Genomic DNA, 20,474 nt, shown 5'->3' on the forward strand with positions numbered 1-20,474 from the left:
AGCAAAACCATCTCTGCGGCCATCTGATGACTACGAGTCGCTCATCAGAAAAGGGAATTCAACTCATCAGTCTCCTGCTGACTCTGCTAGCTAGTTTTCAAATGTAAACATCAGAGCAACCACAGAGGAAGGGTTGGGTATGGCTAGCAGCTGGGGCCTGTGGCTGAGGTCCCGATTGCATGGATAGGCAGGACCATCTCTGTGTAAATCTCCATCTCTACATCAGAGGGGCTATTGAGGCAAGTATGGAGGAACTGAAAGGTGACTGTGAATTATCTGCTTGGAATTCTGCTATCAGGTGTGCAGGGGTCGGACAGTGAGTTGTGGTGTACTTTCGCTCTTAAATTCACGATACCGATGGGATAACGTTTCACTGTATCTAACAAATAAAATTAAAAATTAATATATTAATCGTTTGATTGATTGAATAATTGATTTCTTATACAGAACGGAGAGGCGGAATAAAGGCGCTACATTACTGCCTTGAATAGGCTGTGTAAAAGGGGCTGTTGTAAAATTACATGTGTGTTTTGTATCAATGGGATTAGTTTTAAAATATGTTGAAAATGTCAACAGCAATCTGAAATACCCCTGGTGTGTGCATCCACATCTGTGTGTGTGTGTGTGTGTGTGTTGAAAGTCTCTCACCTATCTAGGGAGTTGTCGCGAGTGTGTCGTGGTGGAGAGAGTGAATCACTCCTCTCAGAGTCCCAGCAGTCGTAGCCGCTGTCTCTAACACTGCGCTTCTGTGAACTGTCGCCTCCTTCGTCACTCTCCTACAAACACACACACACACACACACACACACACACACACACACACACACACACACACACACACACACACACACACACACACACACACACACACACACACACATCAGCCATCAGAAAAATATTTGAAAACACATATAAGGTAGTAAAGATGCATGAAGATGCTCACGTAAGAGACAACAAATGGGTTGAGAAATTGATTGAAAAGGACAAAGCCAGGTGTTCTTGTTATTTGAATACACTTCCAATTAACCTATAGATAAAATGTGCAGAGCCATTCTTCTTTCTAAACTCATATCCTGTGTCTCTTCCTGAAATAGGAGTAGCTGTGGTGTAACAAAAACAAAAATGTGTTTGTCTCCTGTCTCGTGTGTCTCTCCTGAACCCCAACAAAGACAGGAAACTAACAAATCCATCCCCCGCATCTCCTCCACGATGCTATCTGTCTTTCTGTCTGTCTCACCCCCTCGCTGCTCTGTCCTCTCCAGTGTGTTCACTCACCAACTTCATTTGAGCAAGAAGCCCTTCAAACTCCTTGAGGTTGAGAGTAGGTCCGCTGTAGGATGCGCAGCCACTGGCAGCCTTCCCAAGCCAGAACACTGTGTTCAGCACCTGAGAGACATAGACACGAGGGTTTGATGCATATTCATAAATGCTAAACACGCTGACATAAAAGATAAAACAAGAAAAAACAAAACAAAAGGCATTAGTTACTTACATTTTTTAGTTTACGGTTGCAGTCAGAGTCCCTGATGAGAGAGAGTGTTATGTATTACTGTCATGTGATCCTACATTAAAATGGACATAAACAGGAATAAAAAGCCACACACGCCTATTTACTTTAGGTTAGCTCGTATGGAAGTGTCTTGCAAGTCCCCAGGGTCAAACAGCTGGGAGCCCTTCAGGCCCAACTCCTCACAGCCCCGCAGGAAGACTGACAGGTTGTCCTAGAAGACAGACAGCAAGGGACCACACTTTATCACTTTGACAAATAGGCTGGTTTACAGGCCTGAATGTCACACTGGAGAGTGTCCTCTTACCAGCCCGGCGATGGGGGTGGGCAGTCTGTTGATCTTCTTGACCAGCCCTGGTTTGATTGCACTCAGCAGCCTGAGTGGAGGAGGGGAGAAGCAGAGATTTATCGAGTCTTAGAGGAGTTTATGTATGTTGTTGCGACTTCAGACATCAAAAACTGAGTGGGGGTGATGTCAGAGGCTTACTCGCATAACAGGATGCCATTCTCCAATCCACTGCGGAAGTCCTTGTCTCCAAAGCTCTTCCCAGTTACAGCCTGGGGGACAGGAAGAGACCGATGTAAAGGAGGTGGAATGGAACTATGGCTGCAACTAAGAATTATTTTTATTAATCAGTAATCTGGAGGTTATTTTCAGATTAATCAACTAATCTTTTAGCATTTAGCAACAATGTTAATTACAAGTTTCTAGAGCCCAGTGTGATGGCTTCAAATTGCTTGTTTTGCCCAACCAACAGTCCAACATCGAAAGATCGAATCCTCACTCTGAGAAGATGGAGCAGATGTTTGGCATTCTTTTCTTACTAAATGATTTAAATAAATAATCAATTAATTTTCGTTTTAATACAAACAAGAACCAAATTCTTAGAGCAGACTATGTAATATCCTCAAAAATGACAGTAATACCCTCTATTTTGGCCATGCTGCAGATATCAATACAAAAAGAACAAAAAATGAATCATCATCAACAGTTGATTAATCATTTAAGTCATTTATCAAGCAAAAATGCCAAACAGTCTCTGGTTCTAGTCCTCTGTTGTATATTCAAAATTTGGTGTTTTTGAAGATGTCATTTTGGGCTCCTGGTACTTGTGACGGGTCTATTCTACCTGCATTTTCATAGTTTAAAGGGATACTTCACCGATTTAGCATTCAGCTTTGTATCAGTAGAAACCCGATAGTATTTCTGAATGACCGTGCTTCCCTCCCTCATGTCCCCCTGAGACGAGAGATCTCTGCATTTGGGGCCTGGAAAAAATCTTCCGATGACGTAAAATGACGATTTTTGCGTCATCGGAAGATTTTTGGGCCAGTGGCAGGACTACAGCCAGTATTAGGATCTACTTCCGTGTATGTTTTCAACACGCCCACAGGGGTTGGACTGCCGAGTCTGGCCGAGGTATTCGTGCGAATAACGACTGTCAGCCATCTTGAACCTTCGCTAAACAGGCTTTCCGGTTTTAAGCAGAAAACTTTTACAACAATTATCTGCATTCAAACTACCGGACGTGTGTACCACCGGGATACATCGGTACAGATCGGAGAATGTAGGAAACGTTATTACAGACGCAATACCGGCACACTACGTGAGCTTCGCCTGCACGGAGACCAGCGGTGTCGCTCAATGCCGCTAGCCGGCTAGGGGACATCCTCATCGGCTAGGTGGAAAGCTAACGCTAGCTGTCCACCTGTCCCATCCATCCTGCTTGCAAGTGTCTGCTCATTAAACAACAAGCTGGATTACATCCTCCTTCAACGAAACTCCCAACGTGAGTTCAGTGACTGCTGTGTTTTTGTTTTTGTGGAAACATGCCTGAACAACAGTGTACCGGCACCGGGACTACCAGGCTGCTCTCGCCGGCCCGTGGAGTTGGGCTGTGTTAAACGGACTGGTGTAGAAATAAAATCCAACTAGCTACTGCTAACTGCTGGTGGAGCTTGTGACTGTTAAATGCCGACCATTCGACATTCCACGATAATTCACGGCTGTGTTTATACTCTGTGTTTAGCTACACCAATGCTAGTATGCGTTAGCTGAACTTTACGGATCCTGCTTGCAAGTGTCCGCTCATTTAGACCTCAAACTGGACTACATCCAACTTCAACGAAACTCCCAACGTGAGTTCAGAGACTGCTGTGTTTTTGTTGTTGTGGAAACATGCCTGAATAGTGTACCGGACTGTCCAGCTACCAGGCCTGCTAGCCCTCCGAGCTAGAGATGCTCTGTCGCCGGGTAAAAGAGGTGGGCTGTGTTAACACGAAGTGGCGCAGAAATGTGGTGATTTGTATCCATTTAACTGCTAACTGCTGGTGGAGTTTGTGACTGTTAAATGCCGATCATTCTACATTGCACGCTAATTCACGGCTGTGTTTATGCTCGGTGTTTACAGCCCACCAAGCGCTAATGCTAGTATGTGTTAGCTGAACTTCACGGAGCCTATAAAGTGTGTGTATTAAATGTAGCCCGTTTCGTATGTCGTTTTTATATGTATTAAATGTGTAACACCACTTGAATCACGATGAAACGTTGTTTTGTGTATATGGTTGAAATGACAATAAAACACGCTTGAGTTGAATGCCTCTGTCAGTCTGTCAAGCGGTAGGCGTGGCTTGGGAGTGGACTCAAAGCAACGAAGCAGGTGCATTCTGGGATTTGGTGTTTTTCATCCATATAAGACCAAAACACATTTTCTGGCTTTTCTCGGCATAGAAGGCACAAATTTCAATTTTTTTTTTCACATTTCTACTACATAAGTGACCCAATTTAAAGATATATTCAGCTTTCCAGCGGTGAAATATTCCTTTAATGAAGTAGTAAAGTCATTGAAAAATAATCAACAGATTAATCAATAACGAAAATAGTCATTAGTTGCAGCCCTAATATGATCGCTGTCATTAACAGATAAATATAAAATACAAAAGTGTTTGCAGTCTGTTGAAATGTGCTTCCCTGTGTCCCTGACAGAGGAACCTGCTGCTGCCCGGTTTACCCTTCCCCCAACATTTTTTGCTTCAGTAGAACTCAAATTAGAGTGACACCAAATCAATAGACACACTGCTCTGTGTCCTCATTCCACTTTCCCTGATTTAAATGCACGCAGTCAGAGCCTGAGAGAACGATAACCTCAATCCTCTAACCTGTCTCCAATTTTTCAGTCTATCCTGTATAGGCAAGAGAGGAGGAGGAAGCCCACACAACCCACACATATGCACTGTTTTCTGGAGCTGTTGTGTAACCAGCAGTCAAAGATCAATGGAAAAGAAGAGGTTTGACTGTATAGACTTCTAATCCAGATTAGCCCCGATTATAGTTAGCACAGAAACTGTTAACTGCAGGCACACACTCTGTCTCTACTGCTCATATACTGTATAATGTATGCTCCTATACAGCCATCCATAAAAAACACTCTGAGAAAATGCAATTGACCACAAATAATGATCTGAGGTCAATTTGACAGCAAAATATTTGAGTCCTTTTGCTTCCTTTAGTCTTGGTCTGCACTTTATTCATGGTGATATTTATGATTTATTTCCTGCACGTGTATCACATGTATGAGAGGAACACACACACACACAAACACACACTTACACACACACCACACACACACACACACACACACACACACACACACACACACACACACACACACACAGAGTGCATCCGCAGCTATGAAAACACAAGCATATTGTTTTATCGTTATATAAGTGATGACCAGATGTTTCCCATTGGCATCGCTTTCTTTTTTTTGTATTTTATCCTTCTGTTGTCACACACACACACACACGCGCTGGCATACACCATGTTTATCAAGGTTTGACTCCGGGTCTTTGAAACATTTACAGCATGGTCATGCATCATTTACTGACCAAGGAGAGTACTGTATTGAGGGAGAGCAGGACAATTGTGTTTGTGTTTTGTGTAGGTAATGTGTGTGTGTGTGTGTGTGTGTGTGTGTGTGTGTGTGTGTGTGTGTGTGTGTGTGTGTGTGTGTGTGTGTGAGACAGTGGGCAGCGGGTGGAGGTTGTTAACAACTGGTTATGTGTAAAATGCTAAAACTGAAATACAGCAATTTGACACAGTGACGGATGGGAGTGTGCATGTTTTGGATGAAAAAGTCATGAAAATGTAAGCAGAGGAAAAAGGACTGTTGTGAGTGTGTGTTAAAGAGAGAGAAAATGTATATGTGTTAAGTGAGCATTTGTGTCTGCTACAAAAACCAAGCCAAAGGCCTTGGGGGTATTTCAACACCAACATCGGTAATTCGACCCTCCCTCGCTCCCTCTCAGTCCCCATGGTGGATTGCTTTGCTCAGTCTGGGTGAATGGCAGCAGCAGCTACCATTCAAACCCTGAGGTGAGATTGTGTGTGGGGGGCAGAGGGGAAGAAAAACTAGGCCAAAGTACCCTTTACTTTTATTTTACCAACTGTAAAAAGATAGAAAGAATGCGAGACTGGAACAATAGAAAGCAGGAGAGGAGAATAAGATGCAGTACATCAAGTTAGTGCTGTAATTTCTATTAAACACATCATGTGCTGTAATGCATTAAAGCAACAAAAGCCAGGAATGTGCAGGCCCACGCTAAAAGTGATAATAATAGCCCAAGTTGTGACTATAGCCTGAGACTGTAGCCAGAAATGAGTACATATCTCCTTTCTGGTTTTGTAATACACAAAATATAAAATAAAATATAAAATATCAGAAAACAGGAAATAGAGTTGCAATTTGGGGAAACAAATAAAAAATCCTGGTAATAGGACTCTGGTAAAATACCTTCAGAACAGTGCACCAGTGTGAGGCACAGTCCACTGATGGAGGCTGGTGTTTTCATTTATGATGTTGCAGAAGCATTGCCTTGTTATAATGTGATCATGTGCTGTAGGCACTCTGCACACTAATGGACTAATGTGGCATACAGAGAAGAAGAGAAGACAAAAAAATGATTAAAAAAAAAATGAAAGAGAAAGACGGAGAGATAAAGTCATAATCCAGATTGAGGATGAGTTTAACCTGGATCAGAGTAATGAGGAACAAAAGCACTCTGTAACACCAGCACACTTATTGATCTACATATCTTCATAACAGTAAAAATAAATTAGCAGTAAAAGTACAGTAAAATGACATTGATATACCCTTCTTTTTCACTCTGCACTGTACATAGAAATGTAGCCTACTTAACATACTTAAAGCTTTTATTGCTGTTATTTGTTATTAAAGCTGTATTGTTCTGCAATGCAGATACAAAATACATTTAAGTGCAAAATGTACAAAATTCAGTGAATTATTTCACCCAGTACTAGTCAGTTTGCATGTGAGTACTTTGCATCCTGAATGTAGTATAGTTTACTGCACTGCTTTTTTCACAACATAAACTAATGCTACTTGAAAAGTCTGCACAGCGCTAATCAGAGCCAATCAATGACATATCATGACACTACGTATACTATTATAACTAACCTTTCTGCAAGTTGTGTGCAGCGTTCTAATGCTTTACAAAACATGGTTAGTTTTGTCGGTGGCAAACTGTGACTGTTCACAAAAACTTCAAAGACCACTGAGGCATGAAGGACATCTCTGCCAACAGAAAGTCTGTGTCATCATTATTTCTCATTCTTTCGTACAGCGTTAGATGCATGGAAAAGCCCATAAATCCCTGCTCTCACACTCTCTCGTTCAGACACAGCTGGCTGTCTGTGACCACTGAAGTTAATCTGCCTAGGACAGACAGCTGTGACATCTGGCACGCACACACACACACAAACATTCTTTCTTTTTTTCCGTGTGACAGACCCTTCTTGCTATGTACCGTATATTCCGCTGACAGTAGAGGTTAACTTTGTTTAACAGAAAGGTCTTGTCTGTGCCAGTCTAATTTCCTGCTTGGGTCATGTGGTGATATATAGCCTACTGCTCTACTGCCCCCCTAGAAACAGTGACACCTGAGAGCCTGCCCATGTTATGTTTCCATAGTGACCAGTGTCACCCAACCGGGGCGTGTCTGAGGAGTAATAGCTGATCGGCATGTGTGTGTGTGTGTGTGTGTGTGTGTGTGTGTGTGTGTGTGTGTGTGTGTGTGTGTGTGTGTGTTAATACACTTTGCATACTTTTACAGACATGGCAACCACACACGCATGAATGCTGAATGGAGCGTAGGGTAGCATGGTTAACCCTGAATCATCCCCACCTGTGAGAGCGCATACACTAGAAATAGAGTAAGCCTGACCGCTCTGAAAATAACTTGAGAATTAGGAGGCAGGACGGCGACAAAGCAAGAGGAACACTGAGCAGACACTGCGGGAGAGATTAAGACTTTGGCCAGCATTAACCTAGACTACATTGTTTCACTAATGATGTAGCTATCCATAATACTTTTTAAGTGCAGAGCAGAATGTGTCCATTGCATTTGGGTATATAAAACTACCAATAGTTTGCTCATTTAGTAAACGTTTTGAAGCCATTTTTGTAACGCTTTGACTGAGAGCAAGATGAATTTCAATTAAAAGATGTGTTGAGGTCAACTCTACTGATTGATTTCGAAATGAGTTTGATTTATCCATAAGTGCAAAAGTAGAGACTCGAGAATATTGTGTTTCAGAACAATGAGGCTAAAAGAATAGCCTTTGCTGTTTTGTTTTTTTTGTAACAATTTAACACCAAGCTATTTTTCCATTGATGGGTTAAGATGAAATATTGTATGTTGAAAACATCTTCAAATAAAAAAATGTGGATGTCATGTTTTCGATTTTGTATTTAACGCTAGCTATATTTTTATTTTATATCTTGTAAATATTTGCATGAATGAAATGAAATTCTGCATACTGTAAAAAAAAATCTTTTGAAAAAAAGATGGTTGTAATGTTATTTATCTGGAGTTTGTAGTGATGTTGACTGATGGATTGCAGGAACCAGAAAGAAACTAAGACAACATGACCACCATGATGAAGGCAAGTTAGCCAAATAAATTGTGAAATAAAGCATTTGTTGAGGAAGAGTTGTGCACTGGGTTTCATTTTGATTAACAAGTATCAAAAAGTGTTATTATGATGATAATGTATTGTTGCCTTATTCTATGCTCACATATTTTCAGATCTAAATCCTACCTTTGCTAATTTTAAACTTCTTGTACGGGTGCAAAACAATCACACAGAGTTTTGCCATATTTTGTTAAAGGTACCAACCGATAACCAGTTCTAACCATTAGTGAGTGAAAAAGTATGCTCAGTACATACAACAAAGCAGGCCCCTGCTTTATAATGTAACAATTGAATGAAGGTGTTCTATGTCTTTGAGATGTCTGAGAATTAGCTGATAAGTTCATCCTTTCAAACTGGAATAAATATATATATCTTGTAAAAAATGTTTGTGATTGAGAAGGGTACAAGGATGAGATGTGAGATAAGAGCCATCCAACATCAACATCATGCATGGCATAACTGTGCAAGTTTGGTGGAAAATTAGACTGTGCATATTAACACCTCTAAAGCCATCCAAATAGGCCATTACTCTCCACAGACAGATTTTCATTATGCTGATCATTTACATTTTCTTGTACTGTATTTGGGACACTGACAGATCTGAACTTGGTGGATGGGATAAGAATGATCTACTTCTGTGGCCTCTGAAATTCTAAAAGTAATCATAGAGGAAAGATGCAGCCCCAAGCAAACCATTTAACTTAGACAGACAGACAGACAGACAGACAGACAGACAGACGACAGACAGACAGACAGACAGACAGACAACGAAACCATCTCTAGTTGCCAGCCCTCACCAGTGGATGCATATGTCTACTGGTTGGGAATATATGGTTGGGACCAGTTCAGCCAAAATGTGTTTTATTCCTTATTATGTTCAAATATGTTTTATCGGAGTATCTTGTTTCCTGAACCCTAAATTGGAAACCATTGCAATAAACATTGGCATTTTTTAAACTGGTTGGATGTTTAATCTCAAACTGGATTTCAGTGTTATCAGTAGGCCTATGGACTGATTCATCAACATCCCATTAAAAATGGCTACTTTAGTGAGCTGTTGGCTGTTGGACATTCCTACAATTCAACTTCACCTTGGTAAAGACATGTTTGTTAACTAATTAATTGTTTTGTATGTTTGTTCCATTTTGCCCGTTTTAACCCGTCTTGCCTGTTTTTCATCTAACTCATCTCTAACAAGGACCACAATGAAAATAAGCTTCTTTTTTAAATCTTAATTTGTTTTTGTTTATTCACAAACCTCCTAATTGTATGTCAGGACTGAGTGTTTACAGTCTTGCATTTACCTTCAGATTTAACAGATAGACATATCCATCATCTTCTTCTCTATCACAGCCTGTAGCCTTGTAAACTGGCTTGTGTAGGCCTATGACAAGCAGAACCGATTGTGGGAGTCTTATAAAAACACAGCTGAGGTGTGAAGTTTAAGCCAAAACTTTTACATAAATGTTCATTTTGTTGTAATTCCAAGACTTTATTTCCAAAATATGAGATTCTAGTTGGCAGGCAGTTAAGCGGGGACAGCAGAAAATAGGTCATAACTCAGCTCCACGGGCAAAATTATGATTCACCACTCAGGCTTGTAGAGAGAGGCGTTTTTTATCCGAGCAGATGACGGTGGAAAGGATGCAGCAAACCACACATGATAATCTCATCCGATGCGATCAACGGTTGGTACTGTACAGCATTTCGTGCGTGAATGCTGGCACGGTTTCATTACCATGGCAACCGGAATCCCCTCGCGCCTGGAGAAGGGGGCGTTTCACCTTCCAGCAAGTAAAAAACAGGAACAACTGAGGGATTTACTTTTATGTTTGTTGTTTATTTTCTAGCTTGGTCGGTGTTAAAGTCCCCACAGTGCTGGTGTGTGTGTGTGTGTGTGTGTGTGTGTGTGTGCGTGCGTGTGTGTGTCAAATAACATTAGGGGGACACACGTGTGAAAACTTGAGACACAACGTTTGTCCACGGAGAGCCGTTGTCCCACACGGTAACCCGACACTGCATCGTCCCCACAACAGGTGACGGTGCACCGGTGCAGTCGGCTATGTATTTATATCCCCCAGTATGACCCGTTTCTGTCCCCGTTGTGCTGGAGCAGCAGGCCCCTGAGCCTCCCTGAGCGGTCACTTCACTTACCTCTATCCATTTCTGTGCCTCCAGGCAGGCTGGTTCGGGATGGTTCGGCCCCGAATGTTCCTGCTCGTCCTGCGGCGAAGCATTCGGGACATCTCGACCTGCTGCGGGGCTAGCCATCTCCGGGCAGGCAGTTTAACTAGGACCCGATAGTGATATGTGGAAAGATGTGTTGGTGGTGGTGCTCCCCTCCCCGCTCTGTCAGTCCGTTATCCTCCTCCTCGCTTTCTATCGTCTAACGTTACACCCCGCAACTTCACGCACCAGTCAGTGAGTGGCGTAGCTCTCTCGTGCTCCCAACGAGTCCTGCTCAAACAGTGGCACGGAGATGGAGAAAAAGAGCTTCTCGCGACCCCGACGCTGCAACACGAGCCAGGCGCTAAAAATAATGATTCTTGTACGCAGCCGAACTGCGCGAGGCTGCTGCCGAGCATTTTAGACACGTGAACGCGCATGCAGGAATCTATGCGGGGGAGGTCGAGAGAGATAGGACAGAGAGAGAGAGAGAGACAGAGAGACAGAGAGACAGAGAGAAATGGTGTATTGCCATAGGGTATTGCAGAAGATGTCCCGTTTTTTCAAAGTTCTCCTGCGTCAACTGGATGAGGCTGTTTGAGGAGATTTGCTTCATGCTTACCTGAGCAATAAAAAGGCTTTAAAAATTGAGAGAGAAATTAAGCAAGAACATGTCAAAAAGTAGAGCTTTAAAGGGTTCAGTATGTTTGAGTCGTGAAAGATAGAGATATATTCTTATTTATCACAGGGACCACAAATGGGCAAAAATACCTTACATCATTTTTCCACAGTGCACCAATAAGTCTGAGTTATTTGATTTTTCAACATTGTATTTGTGCAGTTCATTATTCAATTAATTGTCCACAGGGCTGGATTACCAAACAGGAAAATTAGGTATCTAACCTGGGGACCTCAGACTCTCAAGGGCCTTTGTTAATTCGATTAATTGCAAATTAGTTTAAATATGCACCATATATAATATTGCATTTTCAAGGGGCCCTGTATCAAAATGTAGTTTCCATCCTTTATTTCAATTTATATTGTGCTTACTGTAAATGGTGCATATTCCTAAATGTGTGTTTAATCAAATTACCACAAACAAACACATAGTAAACCTAGGCCAAATATAATGATGCCAAATATAATGATGCCGCCCATGTACACAGTAGTGTGTGCTCTGTACCGGAGGGGTACTTAAAGATGCCATGACATGGTGCTCTTTGGATGCTTTTATATAGGCCTTAGTGGTCCCCTAATACTGTATCTGAAGTCTCTTTCCCGAAATTCTGTCCATTCATGAGAGAGATGTCTCTCTCTCATGCGTGGGCCAAATTCTCTGGCCGGGCAAAGCAGAGAAAGGGGAGGTAACCTTGCTCCTTATGACCTCATAAGGAGCAAGATTTCAGATCAGCCCATCTGAGCTTTCATTTTCTCAAAGGCAGAGCAGGATACCCAGGGCTCGGTTTACACCTATCGCCATTTCTAGCCACTGCAGGACCATAGGCAGGCTGGGGGAACTCATATTAATGTTAAAAAACCTCATGAAGTGAAATTTTCATGCCATGGGACCTTTAAAGGGAACACAATATATACTTTATAAAAAATGTTTAACCTTAAACTAGTCAAATTTAAAATACAGTCTAAACAATATGTACAAAGTGCACGTTCTTCATTGTATAATGTTAACCCCCCCCAAAAAAAAACATCGACGTGCTCAATAATATCTAAAGCCCTGGCTTTAAGTGGGTTGAGGTAAGAATTATGCCCCAATTAAAAAGACTAAAAAGGTTTCTCAGTTTTTCTTTACAGTCATTGAGTAAAATCTACACAAAATCAATATCCTATAAACTCTTACAAACTGAATTTCACACACTGACCAAAGCATGGCTTGGCAGTAATCAGTAATGTAATCAGTGCTTTTGATAATAGTTGCATACACAGTTGTGTTGATATCTTCTGCCCTTTAGTATTACATGAAAATTTAACATTTTTAAACAGCAGGTCAAACTTTTTTTTTTCTGAGCATGACACTTACTGACATCATCACCTGAATGGAGAACTAGGGGAAAGTAGTGCCATATTTCCTCCCACATCCCCTTCTTAACACACACACACATACACATATATATACACATACATACATACATATATATATTGGCCTTTTTGTTTTGGCCCTTTTTCACAATGGCTTGGTCTTTATCACAACAGAGTCCTGTCATGTAGGTCATTATACTGTATATCACACTGTGCCTGCTATTTTGCAGCATAGAGAAAGGTCTCGTGTCGGTATCCACAGCGATGAGATGACTGACCAGACAATCGACAACTCTTCAGTCATCCTCCTCCTGTTTCATCCCTTTACAGCTGAACTCTAGCCAAGAATAGTCAGGATGAGCCTCAAGCTGTGAGGGCCTAGGACATTAACCACTTCATCACCTCATGTGACGGAAGTATGAATGGGTGTAGGCTAAAATGTAGACTGGTGACTGGGGGGGGGTGAAGAGTCAAGTAAGGGCTATAGATTACTGGGTTAAAGCAAGAGCTAGAAACACACCAGGAGACACATATAAGTCTAATGGTTGCTTTATTGAAATCCCAAAGCTGCATCACCAACAGAACTACAGCAACATAGTATTTGGAAAGTGCAGAAAGGTAAACAATTTGTGCACAGCCTAGACATACACTACTATCCGCCGGCATGACGACAACCCCAACATAGAGTAGCACTTTACTTTTATTATTTTCTGTGTTAAACCTGCACACCAATAGTGTATTTCACCATTTGTGGATTGTTAACTAAAAAAAGCCATTTCCAAATAAAGTAAAAACATAACTCCATTGTATTTATTTCTGAAAACATAGGTCAACCACTGCCATTTTGCACTATAAACTCAAACTTCTCAAAGGAAACCCTTCTTTCAGAGAAATGTCACCCAAGAACACCACTCAAAAGGTTGCACGCATTCAACGAACAATGGTTAAATTATTCCTACGGATACATTTGGGCTGTTCTGAGGAATGTCAGATCCTTATAATCTCAACCACACGGCCACTAAAGGCATTCAGAGAAACAGGAAAAACGTTTCTCCATGCAAGTTGTTTGCCTTTTCCTTCTCACTTTTCTTTATTCTATTTATTGGCACAAAAGGTATTTAAGCATCAGTTTCTAAGTTTGACACAAATGCACCAATGATTACTAAACAAGTTGCAAAAAAAAAAAAAAAAGACAAATACACATGTGCACACAAGCAGTGGTGAGATCTGACCTTATGTTTTACAATTCCCATTGCTAAATGATAGCACATAAAAAAGGTTTGGACAAGCTTGTAACAGTAAGTGTCAGCAGATCAAAAGGACTCAATGGCGTGTTTGTGTTTATGTGTACGTGTGCTTAAGAATGCTTTGTTCATGAGATGAAAGTACAGTATGTGGCAACAACGTGTGCGTTGTAGTGCATCGTGTCTGCAGATGTATGTGTTTGCAGGCTGTTCTGGGGTGCCTGCTGATTGTGTTTGACATGTGAATGCTTCAGGACATTTTGGTTAACAATTTGGTTGCATGTCCCAACGAATATCTAACTGTGACAAAGAGCCACCGCAGAGAAACGGACCTCGCCCTGCTCTCTTTCCATGAATCCACGGCACACTTTGGAGGAATCCTGGGCATGTATGAAAAGGAGAAAAAAAAAAAAAAATACAAGTTTAGTCTTAAGTAAAATGTGTAGGTTATTTGTTAAAATGTACTTTTACTCAAGTTTCATTAAGTTACTTTTGCTCCAATGTGCATAAACTAGAAATACTGCACTTCATCTAAGGTTGCTAGCCACAGAGAAAAGACTGTCTTAAACATGGAGGATTTAGTTTTGTATATTTTACTGCATGTATTCTTATACTCCCAGTAGGGCTGGGAAATATCGCTAAAATATTAATACTGCAATATGCAATATATATCAACATGTGACATTTGGTCAAAATTATAAATAATTGATTACATTGTGTTTTTGCCAATATTGCCCACCCATATAGTAAATTTGTGAATGCAGGTCTACTTTTACTTAAAGATAGTTTTTCCTTTACATGAGATCCAATAAATCATCACACCATTTAATGTTGAAATTTCATCACTAATGCATGTAGTGCCCTCTTGTGGTAGTTTGATGTGACAATCTAAAAGACTTAGCACAGACATGACCCTCAAATTGGGACTAAAAGCACTTTGTTTTTTCAGTTGTATCACTCAAAATCATTATGCTTTTACGAGACTTCTTATTTATCTAATATTTAACAAACAGACCTAACTTATATGGCTTGAGGAGTGGCAGTTGCCTAAATTACAACCATACTTAAATTAGGATTTTTGTAGACATTGATGTTTAATTAGCATGTAACCATATTTCAAAGTTTACCAGCCTTCTTCACAGTTACTGTTTATGATCTATATTGAAGATTTGAGTGTGCATTAGCCAGGCCTATTGACTGAATCAAGACACTTAGGAACAGCCACTCCCTATTCCAGTTTAATACCAGGACTCATTTTACCTACCATTATGAATGACTCATCTTTAGTAGCTCCGTGTTTTACTGGTCCAGCCAGTCTTCCATCTTAAAAACAAATAAGATAGTTAGGAATCCACAACGTGAAAACACATACAGGTACATAATATACATAACTCAATGGACATAAGTTGACATGCTTACCAAATTCAAAAAGTTCTCCATTCACATTGACAAAGGCAATAAAGTGGAAGTTGACTTTGTCAGCTTCCGGCTGTAAAAGTTGACATTTTTGAGTTGAGAAGAGTAAATATTGGGATACAAAAAGGCTTCAGAAAAGACAAGCACTGCAAAGCGACTTGTTGCCATCAACACATCATTTAGATTACATACAAAGTCTCTCATCTCTCTAATACCCCCTTCAGACCAACAGTGATGCGGGTCAAACTGGTCTATCCTTCATAACCCTCCTCTGTCGACCAGGGTCGGACAGGCATTGGAGGCTGCCTGGCTTTGGTGAACTGGCATTGCTACCAGGATCAGAAATCAGTTCAACGATACTTATGTTTAAATGCCATTTAACAGACTCACCGGCAAAAAAAAAATAAAAATAAAAAAATAAAAATAAAAAAAAAGAGAGAAAGAAAGAACGAACGAACTATCAGGAAACCGAAACTTAACTTTTATCTGGCATTTATTCATTGTAAATCAGTGCAATTCTCAGGTATATAATTAAAAGTGTATGGAGATACCCTGCAGACTGGACTCCATATAAATGAATCCAACGAAGGTCACATGTTGAAATATGCGCATCTACTTTCTGAAAGGGGTATAAGATGTAAGCCATAAGTAGTTGATATTGTGGTTAGGTATCTTACCCTACACTGGCCCTGCACTGCAACCTCATTGTGAGCCTCACAGATTGCCTGGAGAAGAAATATTCAGAACATGTCAGTTTGATACTGCTAAAACAATCTACACTTTAAAATACACACGCAGAGATCTTTCTAAAAGATTAGCAAATTAGCTGTGACTAACTACGTGTTGCTTAGAAGAAAAAACAAACAACAACAACAGATTTGAGGTTTTAAAAAGACACACATTCCTAACAGTACATTCCGTAATAATATACAAGAATATTTAGCAGCTATCAAAGAGCGCCTTTGAGTGACAAAGATTTAGCAGTGCCTGGCGCCCCCAAGCGGGTAAAACAAAACATGTACAGTAGGTGGTGCATTACTGGCAGACGTTTCAGAAATTAGGTATTTGCTTTGGGTTTATTTAGGTTTTTTTTTTTGTTTGTTTTTTTACATGTAGTAATGCAGTTGAATATTTTTAATTGATTAGTCATTACATTTTAAGTGTTTATTCAACATTCTATCAAGAGGTTATATTTTTATATAAGACCGTAACCATACTCTTCTGCCAATCATTATCTCATGGACAATGAAACTTTTAAATTCAATTAGCAGTAGAATATAAAGCAGCTTCAACGGTTTGTATGTTTATCTTACCTGGTTCTTCTCCAGATGTTTGGCACGGTCATCAGCAGACATGTTTGCAGTCTCATCCAGAAACTTCTTCAGGGCAGAGTCACTATCTAAACAGACAAAAAAAAAATGCTCTAAAAGTTAAGTCAGAAACCAAATGCCATTCACTCACATTAAAATATTTCAAATCACAACCCGCCTCACCAAATAACTGTGTCACCAATTATCCAGTTATTAAAATAGAAAAAAAAAAGGGGGAGAATTAATGGTAGCGCCATCCATTTTAAAAATGCACTTCATTTCGTTTGCCCAGCAAATATTTCAAATGGTCTTTTTTTCTTTAGATATACTGGAGAACTAACCCCTGGACCTCTGATTTGACTGGGCAGTGAAATTAAGGGCTGCTCCATCATCAGTCAATGAAGCACTTTATATGGTGGCCTCATTTTTCAACCCATTTGCGTGCCAACTCTATAATCCTAATGAGTTTACATTTCTGGTTTACACATGTTCATAATACACCTAAATGTAAACTTAATTCTGGAGAGAAAACAATTACATGTTGAGCCCACGTCACTGTCCCTGGATTTGACATCACAAATTCAAGATTTTCTATCTATTTTTAGCTTTAACAAAGAGTGGTGCAAGTTTGGCATTTTCCCTACACAGAAAATTCAAAGTAATGTATGTAATTTGAATAATGAAAGCAAGATATCTCTGCACTTTAAAAAAAAAAAAAAAAAAGGCTGAGTCACTGATACTGCCAGTCAGCATTATGCTCCTTTTATAAATACATATTTAGTAATATCAATATTGTACTTACTACGGTAACAGTGCTTATTTGATCTGCACTCACCAAAAGTCAGTTTGCTTTTGTTGTTGGCCACAGCATGCAGCAGGGCGATGGTGCCACAGGAATTGACTGCTGTCTGCTTCAAGAAATAAACCTCAGAGCCTCCTGCAACCTTGTCTGCCTGCTGCTGTCTAAAAGACTCATGCTGCAATACACACAGACAGAGCATGGTCACGGTCATCAGATAGAGCACAGTCATGGTCATCTGCCCACGTGAACACGTATGGGTTAAGATCAAAATTGGAAACAGCAATCAACAGAATAGAAACGTTGGCAATATATTATTGGTGTCATTTATAAAGCAAAAAAATAAATAATTCAAGTTACAGCTTCTCCAATGGAAGGATTTTCTCCTTTCTATTCATATTATTGTAAATTTTGAACTGCTGATCAGACGAAACAAGGCATTTGTAGACATCATTTTGACCTATGGGAAACTCCTTTTCATCATTTTTCACAATGATCTAAACACTTTGTAGACCAACTGATATTTGATTAATTGAAAAAACACTCAATAGTTAAATTCTTAGTTTTATGTATATTTTGGCTGTTGACCATTGGGATGTGGTCTGGCTCTCATTAACATTATAAGCAAATCTGAGAATGATTTCTGTAATAGGTCTGTGATTTGTCTAGGTTTGACAGGATAACTCAAAATTGAGAATTTAAAAAAAAAAAAAAAAAAAAAAAAAAAAGGGTAAACATCTTCTGATTCATTTCCTTGCCATCATCCAGTCTCGCCCTATTGTACCCATCACATAACAACATAACAGCCCTTTTCTCTCTCCATCCATCCATGCCCTCCCTGCACCTCAGTCTCACCCCACCCAAGACAGTCTTGTATCACTGGATCACCCCACCCATGCCTTCCAGGAAGTAGTCTCCACCGCCACGCCATTATTACCTGTTGTGTCAGTGGGAAGAGCAGCATTAAGGCACAGCATGGTTTCGGGACGGCGGACAGTTGCTCACTCTCCAGCCCCAGCACATCAACGAAGCGCCAGCTTTCACCCACGCCTAGCTTGCTCATCATCTGGAACGCACAGCCAGGAAAATAAACAAAACACGATGACGATGCATGTGAAACAGCGGTGGTTTCAGAGGCGACATAGAAATGATCCCTAGGAGGGTGTTCAAAGATGCTGCGTTGTGCTGGTCCAGTCAGACCACACCCTTTAGCCTAGACACTGGGGACAGCGCTGGGATGATGCTGACGCTCATTAAAACCAAATAAACGCTTCTCCTGTTTGTTGTCGCATCTCCTTTTGATATAATTAGCTAGCTAACGTTAACGTTACGACTTTTACATTTATACAGTTCACAATAGCACTATAATCTTTGTATTAATGGCGTGGTTGCGATCTGGTGGTGTTTAAACGGCCGTCTCAGTAATTGTTTAACTGCCCTCAAAACTAATGTAACTAGCTAGCTACTGTAAAACTTACCTGACAGTTGAATCAAACGGTTACCAATACGTCGACACTGCTCAGCGTTTAACTTAGCTAACCGTTTGTTACTCACCTTGTTCAGCATCTGAAACGACATAAACAGAGACTACATGTGAGTTAGTTGTCGGTGAAAATGTTACGGTGTTAACAAATTAACAAACAATTATTCCCCCCCACCTCGGGGTTGATCTCCATTGGTGTCCACTCCATGTTTGCACTGTTTCGGTGTGTCTCCGCAAATTGTGTCTACTTGCTGTGTCGGTTTCTGCAGCTGTCAGTTGAACTTACAGAGCGTACCCGTACTTTATGCTGCCGGTCATACCACTTACCGACAAACAGGGGGGGGGGTTCAAATCAAATAACCGGTGGTATACATAATGTAACCGGACTCCTAATAAATATCAGTGATTTTTAACGTTATATTTTTTTGCTACACATTTAGCCATGTAGTGATATCATAGAAAGATATATATCCATATTATAAAAATATTTAAGACAAATCACACCGCTAAATGTGAGATCACTCAACTCTAATCACGTTCTTTCCAGAGTGATAGAGATATAGCTCTATGGCTCTGGTTCTTTCTAGAAAGAGAAGTATGACGTTTTGATCGCTATGCTCCCTATCAACAATGGTTCTGACCGTACAATCTATGGTTCTGGCTAATGTTCTAATTTCTGTTGATTCATTTGTTCTTTTGTTGCTAATTTGCATACAGGTCTTCTGTTTATTCCATACCAATTGGTGTGGTTGCTGCTGCCGGTAATGTAAAACACTAGTACCAGAGCTTGCTGGGAAAGATTTAATTTACCTGCCAGGTAAGGTTTATGCAGAAGAGGATTAGGGCCACATGTTAAAACATGTATTTGAGTTCTGAGTTTAGTCATAATTCTGAGAATAAAGTCAGCATGCTGACACTTTTCTCAGAATTCTGATTTTAGTCTCAGAATTCAGTTTTTTCTCAGAATTCTATGATTAAAGTCAGACTTCGGACTTTTTTCTATGAATTCTGACTTTAATTTAAAATTCTGACTTTGAAGTCAGAACTAACATTTTCACGTGGCCCTAATCCTCTTCCGTAGAAATAGGCCTACAACAGCAAATGGAAAAGCTTTCAGTTAATTATTGTAAGGATAGTTCTTGAGCATCTAATGTGGCTGTGTGTAATGTACCATTGACCACTTTGAAAAGAAAGTGAATCATGTGTAAAAGAAAGAATGGCCACACCCTAACTGAAATAACTGTTGAAATACATTGCCAACAAATGGTATTCATGTTCTTCTATAACCTGTGGATGACATCCAATATAAAGAACATAATGTATAAGTTTTGTTCTCTTATAAGGCACATGTACCTCTAACATTGAAGAAAAAAGGTGCATTCTGTGAAATATGTCTGGACAGATTGTGTATAATGATAGAAGACGTGCTGTGGAGATAGGTCTGGCAATGCAAGACGTATATGGAATCACATGATAATGTTTTTCTATGCAAAAATGTTATTTTGGCTTTTAAAGATAAGAC

General features: G+C 40.2%; 2 protein-coding genes across 7 annotated transcripts in view; both read right to left on the bottom strand.

The window, feature by feature from the left end:
• The window catches only part of LOC120555481 (LIM and calponin homology domains-containing protein 1-like), a 32,665-nt gene extending 21,576 nt beyond the window's left edge, over positions 1 to 11,089 (bottom strand). For 3 of the 6 annotated variants that reach the window (XM_039794191.1, XM_039794199.1, XM_039794184.1), the window contains exons 1-7: positions 10,655 to 11,089; positions 1,994 to 2,064; positions 1,814 to 1,883; positions 1,614 to 1,720; positions 1,492 to 1,522; positions 1,275 to 1,385; positions 649 to 776 (exon numbers count right to left, since the gene is read on the bottom strand). In XM_039794191.1, coding sequence (XP_039650125.1) covers positions 649 to 776; positions 1,275 to 1,385; positions 1,492 to 1,522; positions 1,614 to 1,720; positions 1,814 to 1,883; positions 1,994 to 2,064; positions 10,655 to 10,771 — 635 coding nt within the window. In that variant the 5' untranslated portion in view covers positions 10,772 to 11,089. The remainder of the gene's footprint in view (positions 1 to 648; positions 777 to 1,274; positions 1,386 to 1,491; positions 1,523 to 1,613; positions 1,721 to 1,813; positions 1,884 to 1,993; positions 2,065 to 10,654) is intronic. The other 3 variants (XM_039794223.1, XM_039794207.1, XM_039794213.1) reach the window with 1 other exon arrangement.
• Positions 11,090 to 13,233: 2,144 nt separating this feature from the next.
• uchl1 (ubiquitin carboxyl-terminal esterase L1 (ubiquitin thiolesterase)) lies at positions 13,234 to 19,266 on the bottom strand. The gene is made up of 9 exons (XM_039794237.1): positions 19,128 to 19,266; positions 19,024 to 19,035; positions 18,407 to 18,535; positions 17,506 to 17,647; positions 16,674 to 16,759; positions 16,038 to 16,085; positions 15,364 to 15,433; positions 15,209 to 15,267; positions 13,234 to 14,324 (listed from the first exon to the last, which is right to left on the bottom strand). The coding sequence occupies exons 1-9, from the start codon at positions 19,158 to 19,160 to the stop codon at positions 14,241 to 14,243; spliced, it is 663 nt and encodes a 220-aa protein (XP_039650171.1). The 5' UTR covers positions 19,161 to 19,266; the 3' UTR covers positions 13,234 to 14,240.
• Between the last annotated feature and the right edge of the window lie 1,208 nt (positions 19,267 to 20,474).

Source organism: Perca fluviatilis, chromosome 1 (genome assembly GCF_010015445.1).
Source record: "Perca fluviatilis chromosome 1, GENO_Pfluv_1.0, whole genome shotgun sequence".
Taxonomy (NCBI): domain Eukaryota; kingdom Metazoa; phylum Chordata; class Actinopteri; order Perciformes; family Percidae; genus Perca; species Perca fluviatilis.

Excerpts from the sequence above, each read along its gene's own strand:
- uchl1 (XM_039794237.1), bottom strand. The coding sequence starts at position 19,160 with ATGGAGTGGACACCAATGGAGATCAACCCCGAG. Across the intron at positions 15,434-16,037 it reads CAGTGCAGGGCCAGTGTAGG|CCGGAAGCTGACAAAGTCAA; the intron begins GTAAGATACCTA and ends CAACTTTTACAG. Across the intron at positions 15,268-15,363 it reads TGGAGAACTTTTTGAATTTG|ATGGAAGACTGGCTGGACCA; the intron begins GTAAGCATGTCA and ends TTTGTTTTTAAG.